Raw genomic sequence first — 12,262 nt, 5'->3', positions numbered from 1 at the left:
CTCGCCCCCCCCCCCCCCTTACTTGGCTCTCTCAGTGAGAGGGACACTTAGGTCTCTGATATTGAGGATAAACCGGTCTCTGATAGTTTCTTTCCTGGGGATGTGTCTGTGAGCAGGGGAACAGATTACCCTGGCAGCTGCCACAGGGTTGAAAAAGATGGCAAGCCCAATATTTAGCCGAAAAGTTAGGTCCAGCCTGATGACTTTCTTCCTAGGGCAAAGTTTGTGATTCGCATGTAAAGCAGTGCAAAGCCTAGTTTGTGGGGAGCTTGGAGTCGCTGAGCAAATGAAACTTAGGAATTGGAATGCACTGCCAGTGGAAAGGGCAGAGTGGTTAGAAGAACAACCAGCCAGTACACTGAGCACTACTTTTTTTTTTTTAATTTTTTGATTCTTATTTTTGAGAGCGAGCGAGCTAGTGAGACAGAGTGCTGGTGGGGGAGGGGCAGAGAGATGGAGACAGAATCAGAAGCAGGCTCCAGGCTCTGAGCTGTCAGCACAGAGCCCAACGGGGGGCTCGAACTCTGAGCCACCCAGATGCCCCAGAGCACTACCTTTTAATGGAATTTCCCTGAAAATGAAAGAGAAGAACGAGCCTAGTGGCTAGTACCACTTAGTTTCTTTCCCTAGTTTTTTTGCTCCTCGTGGCCAAACATGAACAGAATATTAATACGTTTTCTTTAGCAAGGTACAAAACTGAGTTGGCATCTGGTAAAGAAATGGGGTGTGAGGTAGGATGAGTACCTTCTGCCTGGAGCCTGATCGATACAATGTCAGGGGCTCCTGTTTAGCTTGGCCATAGTTACCCTTTCATTCATTCATTCATTCATTCATTCATTTATTCATTGGTCAAGCTCTGATCATCACTGCTTGTGGGTGTCACTGTGGAGTCTTGAGAACAACGTCAGAGGGTGGGCCCTGACACTGACCAAAAGGGAGCCTCAAAACAACGCTGCCTAGTAAGCTTTGGTAAGCCCAAGGCAGGCCTTCAGGAAATACTGGGAATTAGGAGGGAGTGGGAAGACTAGGGCTTTCTATTTAGAGAATAACAATGAGAATGAGTTCTAGGATTTCAGGTCCCTCCCCAGGCCAGGAAACGCCACCCTCAGCCACTAGGAGCTTCCCCTCCCACCCCACAGCTCCCCCCAGGCCCTCCTTCCCTCACTGCCCTTGTGTTCTGTTGAAAGAAGGCTTCTGTGCTGTGCTGTTTTGAACCTCAGGTCAGGGCTGGGGTTGCTTCGGAGTGTGAATTTCTCCAAAAATGTCAACAGGCCTTAGCTGAGCCCTTGGTACCCAGGACATTCTTTCTGTCAGTCATCAGACAGACTTTCTGCTTTCCCTCCAGGGTCTAAGTGAACCAGAAGGGCCTGGGGAGGGAGCTTTTTTCTTTCCTTTTGAAACATTCTTTTGCTTCCTGTTTACATCAGCATCATAGGCCCCTTGGGGAATGGCTCAGGGCCCTTAGAGGATGGCTGTTGATTGAAATAGAATCCGAGAGATAGGCTGTTCTCCATTTAGCCTTTGATCTGGGCCCTTGGGTTGAAAAGGAAGGGGGGGGGTGGTGCTAGGCTGATACAGCGTGAAGCCACAAAGCTTCAGGTCTCTCCGTGCTGCTCTCCTTGTCTGGAGAGGGCCAGAATGGGGGCCACTGGGGAGGCGGGGGGTTCTGTCACACTCTCAGTGCAGTCTGGATGCCTTGGTCTGTGGTACGTCAAGTAGACTTCATTAGTTCATTGGGTCAACAAAGGAGCCAGAACACAAAGCCTCCAAGTTCTCTGCAGCTTCTTTCCCTTGGCTTGCTCTCTTGCGCATCTACACCTGGGTGGGTGGGGGAGGGGGTGGAGACTTGGGTTCAGAAGCCTGAAGAGCTGGCTCTCTTGCTCCCTCGCTGTCCATGTGTTTCTAGGCTGTGCCCTTGCCCCTTGGCACAGGATCTGCCCTTCTGCCGTGTTGGGTCCTGTTGCAGGTTGTGAGAGAGTGGTTGTCTGGGCAGGTTCTGGTCTGCTGAGAGGGTGCCTCCAGGTAAGGGCTCTGGGGATGCTTATTCAGTGGCCTGGGGTGAGGCCCAGGACCCTGGGGTTACTTGCTTAAGGGGCAGGTAAAACCTAGAAAGTTAATCTCTTTCAGGCTTGTTCCTTCAGGGCATTTGCTCCTTTTCTTTCTTTTTAAAAAATGTTTATTTTGAGAGAGAGAGAGGAGGAGAGAATCCCAAGCAGCCTCTGCACTGGCAGAGCAGAACCCGATGTGGGGCTTGAACTCACAAACCATGATATCATGACCTGAGCTGAAATCAAGAGTCGACCACTTAACCAATGGAGGCACACAGGTGCTTCTGTTTACTTCGTTTCTTAATTGTTCATCTCAGGCTCCCTGACATCTTGTAATAACTGTTAATTAACAGCTAACTCCTGGGGCATTAAGCATCCGACTTCGGCTCAGGTCATGATCTCACAGTCTGTGGGTTCGAGCCCTGTGTCAGGCTCTGTGCTATCAGCACAGAGCCTGGAGCCTGCTTCAGATTCCATGTCTCCTTCTCTGTCTGCCCCTCCCCCGCTCACTCTGTCTCTGTCTCTCAAAATAAAATAAGGCCATAAAAATTAAAAAAAAAAAAAAAACCAGAAAAACCAAAACAGCTAACCCATGTTCTGCTCTCTGCCTCAGGGTACCTCTCTGCACCTGACCCCTTCTAGCAAGGAAGGAGGGGAGTCAGGGCTGTATTACAGGACACAGTGCTGGGCTAATGCTCATAAAAGGGCATGGGAGGTCCAGAGAGACTCAGCACCCAAGATTCTCTCCCCTCCTTTCAGGGGCTCTGCCAGGGCTGCTTCCTGCCCTTCCTTGCCTGGGGAGACCAGCAGCCTTTGTGAGTCTCCTTGACAACAGGATGGATAAGTTAAAAATAGCCTTGTGCTGGGGCATGTGTGTTTGCACATGCGCTTGCGCCCGGATGCGTGCCCTTTCCCCTTGCTGGGCTCCAGCTCTGTCCCCGTGGCTTCCGGATGCTCCTGGTGAGTGAGCATCTGTGGGCGGCCTTGGTGGAGCCCAGGTGCTCACGTGCAGAAGCTCCTCGGTTTAGGATCCGATCTGGATGATACTGCAGCATCATAGCTTCCTGTCGTTGATGGTTGCTGCTGAGATGTGGGCGTTAATGTTAACATAAAGAATGGAAAGCTTTTCTGAATGCCTCCGTCTTCAGTCTAACTGGAGAGGGTGATCCCGGAAGCACTGCCCTGTTTCAGAACCTCTCCTGAGTGGGAGTTTGGCTGTATCTCTTTAGGGAACCCTTGCAGCAAGGACCTTTCCTGGCCCCCTTTTACAAGGTGAGGACACTGAAGCACAGAGGCACCTGTGTGATTTGTTGAAAACCACCAGGCTCAGCTGTGGCAGAGTAGGGAACAGTGACCTTCCCATCAGAAGCTATGGCTCCTTCCCTCAGATCCTACTGAGGAGACCATCTCTAGGTCCTTTACCAAAGCCAGCTGTCTTTTTTTTTTTAAGTTAAAAAATTTTATTTATTTTGAGAGAGAAAGCATGAGTAGAGGAGGGGCAGAAAGAGAGAATCCCAAGCAGGCTCTTATCAGGTGAGAGCCTGAGGTGGGGCTCGATTCCATGACCTGGGGGATCATGACCTGAGTTGACATCAAGAGTCAGATGCTTAACCAGCCAGAACCACCCAGGCACCCCACCAGCTGTCTCTTATCAGCAGTCTCCACACTAGTGAAGGGCCTCTATGCTGTGGTATTACCACAGTTGTGAGTTAATTTAGAAATAGCTATTTCCCCCAGGTCAGGGGCTGGGTAGCTTTTTACCACACCTGGAATTACTTCCTGGCTTTCTCCCTCCATTTTTCCATCCTTTCCATCTCTCTACCAGGCACGGAGAGGTCATGAGGAAAAGGTGGTCCTCGTCTTTAGGGAATAACAGTTAAAAAAAAAAATCTCCCCATAAGTCCCCATGGTGGCCAGTGCCCAGAGAAGGAATGGCTGGGATGGGGGATGGGCTTAGAGAAGAACATAGTAGTGACACAGTGTACTTGGCTGAAATGTATGGCACGCTACTACAAATCCAAAGGAAGGCAGAAAACTCAGTAGAAAAGTAGTCAACAACTTGATAGACACTTTACAAAAGAAGATAACCCAGATGACCGATGAACTTATGAAATGGTGTTCAATTTCATATACTTACTAGGGAAATTAAAATTATTCAACTTAAGAAATATATGTGACTGGTTTCGTGCTTGCACACATGTATAAAGATATCTTTGGGGGCATGTGGGTGGCTCAGTCAGTTAAGCGTCCCACTTCGCCTCGGGTCATGATCTTGTGGTTTGTGGGTTTGAGCCCCACGTTGGGCTCTGTGCTGACAGCTCAGAGCCTGGAGCCTGCTTCAGATTCTGTGTCTCCCTCTCTCGGCTCCTCCCCTGCTCGTGCTCTGTTTCTCTCTCAAAAATAAACATTAAAAAAAATTTTTTTTAAAGAACTCTTTGAAGAGGTGGTGAAACAGCCTTTTGCCATTTCTAGTTTACTTCATTCTGAATTTCTTACGAAAAAATAAAATGGGGTCCCTGGCCGGAGGTCCTCATTCTTGTACCTTGCGTCTGTGGCCAGCGCTCCCTGTCCACTCTCTTAGCACACTGGCCAGTGGGGAGCCCGTTAGCCTAGGTGCCCTGTGGGCCAAGGTGCTACTCATTGAGAATGTGGTATCGCTCTAAGGCATGCTGCTGGTCTGGGACTACACCCAGATGAACGAGCTGCAGCGGCTTCCTGTGCAGGCCAAGAACGAAAAGATCCTGAATTCCCTCAAGTACATCTGAGCCGGCGGCGGGTTCGAGCCCCACCTTTGTGAGAAGTGTGAGGTGAATGGCGTGCAGGCATACCCCTCTTCGCCTTCCTGCAGGAGGCTCTGCCTGCCCCCAGTGACGTCACCACTGCACTCATGACCAACCCTAGGGTCATCGCCTGGTCTCCTGTGTGCTGCAACAAAGTCTCCTGGAACTTCAAGAAGTTCCTGGTGAGCCCAGGTGGTGTGCCTGTGCTCAGTACAGCCACCCCTTTCCAACCATCGACCTCAAGCCTGATGTCGAACCCATGCTGTTCCAGGGGCCCATCTGTGCCTAGGGTGCCCCTCCTAGCCCTACTGCCTGGCAGTCACAGCGCTGCCCTCTGGCAGTTTCACCCATGAAGGTGTTTCCTCAAAATCTGCAGGGAGGAATGCCCCATGTCCAGGAAAATCCCCTGAGATAGGGGATTCTTGTCTAGCCCAGCTTCCCCCATCCCCAAACCAAGGTTCCTTGCCAATAGTGTCAGGTGTCAGGAAAAAAAAATGGATTCCAAGATACTTAAATAAAAGAAAATCTAGTGGGATGAACACCTCGAAGTCTGGAGACCTGGATGAATAGGAGATTTGGGGCCAGCCATTGAACTTCTCAGAGCTCCTGTTTCTTCATTTGTAAATAGGCATCTTCCTGTCTCCTTTCCCTTCCTTCCAGAACTGTGAGGTTCAGAGGTATGGGAAACCTTATTACAACTGTTGAGGGCCCTGCAAATAGGAAGCAGTATTGTTAGACTCTTTCTAATTGGAAGTGATAGGATTTCTCATCCACCTCTTCTCACAGCAATGATTCTAAATTTCCATAAGATAAATATTCTGCATAGCAGTAGGGTCCCTATATTCCAAGGAGCCTGCTCCTTGACACTTTGGATAGAGGGCCTGTTGCCGGCATGGCTCCAGTCCCCTCACAGGGATGGCAAGCAGGGTGAGTTCCTGACTTGGCCAGAGCCTGGATGGCAACCCTGTGCGTGACATCGCAGGGTCTGCCCTTGCCCAGGGCCGGGTGACAGGGAAAGGACAATGGCATACCAGTCCTGGTGAAGACTTGACTCTAATAAGCAATACTGTGTGGCTTCTACAGCAGTTGGGGCTGTTCTCGTGGGGTGCCCTGGTGAAGTCTGGAAGTAACACTGTGGACTTTGGGGAGTCAGGTCGGGGGGCGACAACCTGCACATCTAGCCTTTCTCTGAGAGCCTGGCTCTGTGGCCGCTCTGGTGGCTCTCATGTTGTGGCATGTTGTGGCAGAGCAGGACTGTACGTGCATGATTTAGGTGTTGGCAGAGAGGGGTTTTCAGAGATGGGTATATTTTCCTGGGTGCCAGCAGCCGAACTCTTATAAGTAATAAGCCTGGCAGCAAGGGCAGAATCAGGAAGGAGGTCCTGATGAAATTCAGACCTCACTCCTTTTGCATTCTTTGGATACAAAAGAGCCCCTTTTTCCTGTTTCTGGACTGTTCCTTCCCCTGCCCCCAGAAAAGCAGGGGAGATCGAGCAGATTGTGCTGTTCCTCATCCCCCTCCCCATGGTGCAGCAGAGCCAGCCGCCTCAGCACATGTCAGAACAGTGTTGGGCTCACTGTGAGGCCCATCTGCTCTGTCACCTGACTGTGCTAGCTCTTCAAGCCCTGTTGGGGGTCTTTTTCCTCAGATCTCCTATGATATACATGTGCTTCTCGGAATGCTACTAGGCAATTTTTTTTTTAACCTTTCATCTCCTTTTCTGCCATGTAGGAATCAGAGTCAGAAGTAAAGGTAGATGGAGAGACTGCTTCGGACAGTGAGAGCCGAGCGGAAGCTGTTCCTTTATCAACCTCTGCAGACGATACCCCAGAGGTCCTCAACAGGGCCCTTTCCAACCTGTCTTCAAGGTAACCTGACTTAATGATGCAGATGCCCGTGGGGGTGTCACACTGGGTCCAAGTGCCGTGGGAGACCCGGAGCCCTCAGACGGCCTGCAGTCATCTGGGCACGAGCCCACTTCTGTTAAAGTGTGCAGGGTGGGCCTGCTCATTCGCAGTGGCCACAGTCTCCCTGCTTCTGCTCAGGGCTCCACTGAATGCAGTCTAGGGCTTAACAGCAACTAGATCTGGCCCTTGGGTGCTATAGGCTGGGCTGGGAGGTGCAGTAGCTCAAGGAGGAGGAGTGTGGACAAAGGGGTGGTGGTGTGCAAGGGTGCTGCCACAGCATGTGAGGGGCTTTGTGACTAATGGGCAGGCTGCTTTCCACAGAGGAGCCCAGGTTTCAAGGTCAAAGTTTAGTTTTCCCTCTCCCACACATCCATTGTGGACATTCCTTAGATTCTCCTGGGCAAAGTAAGAAATCTCAACTTGAGTGACTCTGGGGTTAAAATGTCGGTCCCTTGAGACTCTGGTCCTCCAACACCAGCTATGTGGGTAGACTAAAAACACAAACTAGAAGACCCCAAAACATTATCTAAAAGTGTTTCTATGTGTGTCTCCCATGCACATTTCTCTTTGAAAGGTTGTACTGTGGTCAAGGGCTTGGGTTCTAGAGCTAGGCTCGCAGGATTCCGGTATCAGTTTAACCACGTCATTTCTTCATCTGTAAAGGCTACTAGTGTTGAGTTAAATGAATTAATACATGCAAAGTCCTTGTAAAAGTGCCAGACGCATATTTGTGATGGCTATTATCGCTGGTTAATGTTGTTACCACCATAATGATGCAGGGGCAGAGTGATGTAGAATTCTGCTGCAGAAAAAATATGCATAGTTTTTTCTTTGGATAGGGAGTCCTAGAAGCCATCCGAATAGATACAGAGGTAGGTACCACATTTCTCTCGGGATTTTTGCCTGATTCCTTTGTTCAGACAGAAGCTTGGTGAATTTTTCTATTTGCCGTGAAGCACCTGCTGAGTCTGTTGGGAGTGAGGTAATGTCTCTATTGGCGCTGCTTCTGCCAGCCTGTGGCTGGTACCTCTGTCAAGGTGAAGGAGGTGTTCCTGGAAGGGACTGACCTCTCCTGCCAGAAAGAGCCATCCCCCTTGGGTTTGTGCTTTGCTTCTTTCTGGGCTCCTAACACGTTTTCTCCTTTCCCTCTTCTCTTAGATGGAAGAACTGGTGGGTGAGAGGCATCCTGACTTTGGCCATGATTGCATTTTTTTTCATCATCATTTACTTGGGACCAATGGTTTTAATGATCATTGTAAGTGCCATTTGTGTGCTGCTTTAATTTTCTCTAATTTAATCTTGAGTACCGGGTTTGGGGTTGGTTCTGGGAATCAGTGGCGGTCCTGGCCCCTCAGACCACATCTGCCTTTTACAACATCTGTGACTTCTCCCCTTTTTGGAGACAACCAGAGGGGTGTTGGGATAGGCCAGTGGTGTGTGGTTAAAGATATCGCCTCATTTAAAAATTTGATACTATTCTTTCAGCCATTTGATTTAACTGTGATCCCAGCTGTGACTCTGTGTGACTCTCGGTTTTGTTTTTGGTTTTCCTAGGGCCTCACGCTGGGGCTTAGAACTTTCATTTAAAAATCCCAGTCCTCAGCACTGCTATAGCAGTCTTCCCACTGTCACGGGCAGGGTCAGATGACTAGAGGCTGACTGCTGAGCAAAGCAGTTGGGGCTTTTCAGGTATTCCTATTCAAAGTCAAAAGGGAAGAGGTTGAATCCAGGGAGGTGCAACAATAACAAGTTAATTGAAGCTTCAGGGGTTGTGTTTATTGCACTGACTCTGGGTGACATAAGGGACTGCATTGCCAAGTGGGGCGGTGAGAGGGAGAGTGAGGAGGAGAGCAGAGTCCCTGGAGGACTGACATTCTTAAATGTGATCGTTTTTCTTGAAGGCCCGTGACGTGGGTATGGGTTTCTGGTTCCAAAGATGGTAAGAACTGGGGAATTAGCAAGTATTTGGATTCTTTGTGTCTTGTAGGTGATGTGTGTTCAGATTAAGTGTTTCCATGAGATTATCACTATTGGCTACAACGTCTACCACTCCTATGACCTGCCCTGGTTCAGAACCCTCAGCTGGTAAGCCCTCTAGCCCGGCAGGGGCCCCACGATTTGGATGAAAAGTGTTTTGTGCTGGGTATTTACAGTCACGGTGGGTGGGCGGGGAGTGATGGCCACCAGCTCACATCATACCTTTGAGACCCAGGTATTTTAGATGGCTGGCTTGTGAGGAATGTTTGATAGTTAACCTGGGGCCTGGAATTTTGCACACTGGCTGCATTCATGAGCTTTGGTATTTGGATCTGTCAGATTTCGCACAGTGGCCCCCACTTCTAGACTAGCATATATTTTTTTAAAATGTTTATTTTGAGAGAGAGCTCACACACATGTGCACATGAGTGGGGTAGGGACAGAGAGGAGAGAGAGAATCTCCAGCAGACTCAAAGCCCAGTGCGGGGCGGGGCGGGGGAGAAGGTTCTTAGTGAAATGACCAAATACTGTATACTATAGAAATGCATGTGGGGGAGGCAGATGCCATATTTGGTCATGCAAAGTTTTATGAAGGCAATGGTATTTGAGCAGTCAGTGAAAAAATGGGGTGAAGAGGATATTCCAGGCTGGGAAAGACCGGAGCAAAGCAGATGGGTGGCAAAGCCAGAGTCAACCATTGTGAAAGGTGCGCAGTGGAAACAGGGTGGGGAGGCAGGCTGAGGCGCACCCTGGACGGTCGTCCCATGCTTTGAGTGCGCCTAGATTAGGCGTAGAAACTTGACAAGAGGAGCAAACACTGAGCCCCCAGTTTGTGATACATGGAGAGGGAGTGGAAGCTGCCACAAATTCCCAGATGAACTTCTCCCCAACGGGGTCACCAGTCAACAGGAAGCTGTGGTCTGCTTGTCGCTCTGCAAGCTGCCGCCGGGGTCTCGGGGCAGGTGGACTGCCGCTCTGAACCCGGGACCTTCTGACAGCCTCGCTGTAAAGGAGCAGACGCATGTGCCCCCCACAGCAGTGACCTGTCTTCATTTACAGGTACTTTCTACTGTGTGTAAATTATTTCTTCTATGGGGAAACCGTGACGGATTACTTCTTCACTCTGGTCCAAAGAGAGGAGCCTTTGCGGATTCTCAGTAAATACCATCGGTTCATCTCCTTTACTCTCTATCTAATAGGTAGGCATTCAGCGGTTTACTGGTTCTTGTGTATGTCTTGTGTTCGGATGTCTGCGGAGGAGAGGTCGGGAGACTTCTGGGTGAACGCACTTTCGATGGTGTTAACTCTGTGCAGGGCAGCAGAGCTGAGGGCCCCGAAGCAGCTCTTCCCTCAGAAATGGGACCAGGGGCCTTGTGTAGTTGCGGGGACTGTGGTCTGTACCACCTGACCTTTGTCCCAGCCTCCATCGGAGGACAGCATAACATGGCCCCGTCCTGACTCTCTTGTTGGCAGAGATTTTGTGGTGTGATCAAAAGCGCCCAGGAAGCTGGGTATAGAAACAAGCGGCTATCTTTAGGGGTGTTGGTGCATGGGGGACATGGCAGTGTGATGGAAGTTTTACCCACCTGGGTTTAAAAAGAAAGACTCTGTGGCTTCACAGGAGCTGGGAGCTTAATCTTTGAGTCCCTTTCGTAGTAGCAGAAGTACTGTGAGGGTTTAATCAGCTACATCAGGAGTTGACCAACAGTCACGCGCTGTGTCCATCTCACCTCAGTCTTACCTGCATCTTAAGTGTTTGTGCTCATGTTTTTGATAGTTGCCCTCAAAGTCAGTTTGAGGCACATGAGATATTTGTTCTGACCTAAATTTCCATCTGGTCTATTTTTGATCCGCTTGGTAGCAATACTTGTCTCTGTGAATGACAGCTGGCTGTAAAATAGGAAATCCACCGCCAAGGGGTCTGGGATTGAGCAGTCAGCATGCCTCCGACCCTGAGAGCAGCCTCTCACAGAGCGAGGTCAGGGGTCTAGAATAGCCATATTCGAGGGGCAGGGCTGTGTTTGAGGGGCCCAGCACTCTCGTGGGTAAAAGTCTCTTTCTTTCCTGGAGGGGGTGGGGGGTGAGTGGGCGGCTATAGTCTGTTTGTTTTGCTACCATATGGGTCAATGTGAGAGTAGCAAGAGTGACCTTGACTCCATACCAGGTGGGTCCCCCTTAGCCAGACCTATAAGTTAGGACAGGAGTCAGCAAACTTTTTCTTTTTTAAAAAAAATTTTTGTTTTAATATTTACTTTTGAGAGAGAGAGTGCGTATGCTCACACACATGAGTGGGGGCGGGACAGAGAGAGAGGGGGACACAGAAACTAAAGCAGACTTCCAGCTCCAAGCAGTCAGCACAGAGCCCGATGTGGGACTTGAACCCACGAACTGTGAGATCATGACCTGAGCCGAAATCAGACCCTTAACCGGCTCAGCCACCCAGGAGCCCCTCAGCAAACTTTTTCTTAAAGGTCCAGATAATATTTTATGCTTTGGGAGCCAAAGGGTCTTTGTTGCAACTCCTTTGTTCTGCCGTTGAGCGTGAAAGAAGCCCAGACGACGTGTAAACAATTTAGCATGACTGTGTTCCAAAAAAATTTGATTTGTAAAAACAGGCAGCTGACTTGACCTTTGTTTTTTGACCCCTGCTCAAGGATCAAAACATTCCTGTCTGGTGAACAGTGTTCTAAATAGAATGTAGTCTGCAAGATTTAAAAATATTGCCTTCCTCTGACTGTCTTGAAGAAGTCCATTTTCCCTCTGTCATTGGAATGACTGAGATTATTCCCCTGGGCTTTGGGATTGTGCCAGGTTAACTGCTGCCAGGAAATTGACCAAAGGGCCACTTAACACGTCTAAAGGAAATGACTAGGACAGAGATAATGTGGCATGTGGTTCATTTTGCCCTTTCTTCTCTTCCTCCTCCTCAAACTAGGATTTTGCATGTTTGTACTGAGCCTGGTCAAGAAACATTATCGACTGCAGTTCTACATGGTAAGGAAGATGTATGTGGGTGTCAGAATTCTTGGCTTAAGGGAAGTTCTGCAGAAACTCAGGCCTTTTATGCTTTCTGTGACTAGTCACAACTCTGGAATGTGGGCTGTTGTATTTGCATCTAGAACCTAGAGCATGAAGGAGTGTCCCCATTTAAGTTAGGCCGCTCTGCTTCCACCTAGACCCAATCACTGTTACTTCATGTACACCCAAGCAACCTCTCCCCCAGGACCTGAAGGTGGCCTCCACGTAAGGCTCAAGGTGAAGCTTCAGGCAATGCTCGCAAATATCCCACCGGCTATCTCGCTCTCTCAACTTGAAAACATCCCCTCACTGAGTGTCCCAAGCACTCAATAAACACTGAGAAAATGAGACGTACCCAGGCTTTCGGAGCATAGAAAGATTTGCTCCGTAGTGGGCCCCGTGGTTCCTACTTTTGGTGGGAATTGTAGCTGGGGAGCAAAGTTACCCCCAAATGCCTGCTCTGTATCGTTTTACTTCTAATAAGACGGGTACAGAAGCAGACATTTTTTCTACGTTGTTATTGTTAGCAAT

General features: G+C 49.4%; 1 protein-coding gene and 1 pseudogene across 1 annotated transcript in view; both read left to right on the top strand.

Annotated features, from left to right (window-relative positions):
- The window catches only part of CDS2 (CDP-diacylglycerol synthase 2), a 56,738-nt gene that overhangs the window by 33,794 nt on the left and 10,682 nt on the right, over positions 1-12,262 (top strand). The window contains exons 2-6 of the mRNA XM_077766909.1: positions 6,561-6,697; positions 7,895-7,991; positions 8,724-8,821; positions 9,773-9,912; positions 11,649-11,707. Coding sequence (XP_077623035.1) covers positions 6,561-6,697; positions 7,895-7,991; positions 8,724-8,821; positions 9,773-9,912; positions 11,649-11,707 — 531 coding nt within the window. The remainder of the gene's footprint in view (positions 1-6,560; positions 6,698-7,894; positions 7,992-8,723; positions 8,822-9,772; positions 9,913-11,648; positions 11,708-12,262) is intronic.
- LOC144233871 (glutathione peroxidase 1 pseudogene) lies at positions 2,948-5,117 on the top strand (annotated as a pseudogene).

Source organism: Crocuta crocuta, unplaced genomic scaffold (assembly GCF_008692635.1).
Source record: "Crocuta crocuta isolate KB4526 unplaced genomic scaffold, BGI_CrCroc_1.0 scaffold15, whole genome shotgun sequence".
Lineage (NCBI taxonomy): Eukaryota > Metazoa > Chordata > Mammalia > Carnivora > Hyaenidae > Crocuta > Crocuta crocuta.
Note: the sequence above shows the minus strand (reverse complement) of the source record. Positions and strands in the feature narration are given on the sequence as shown.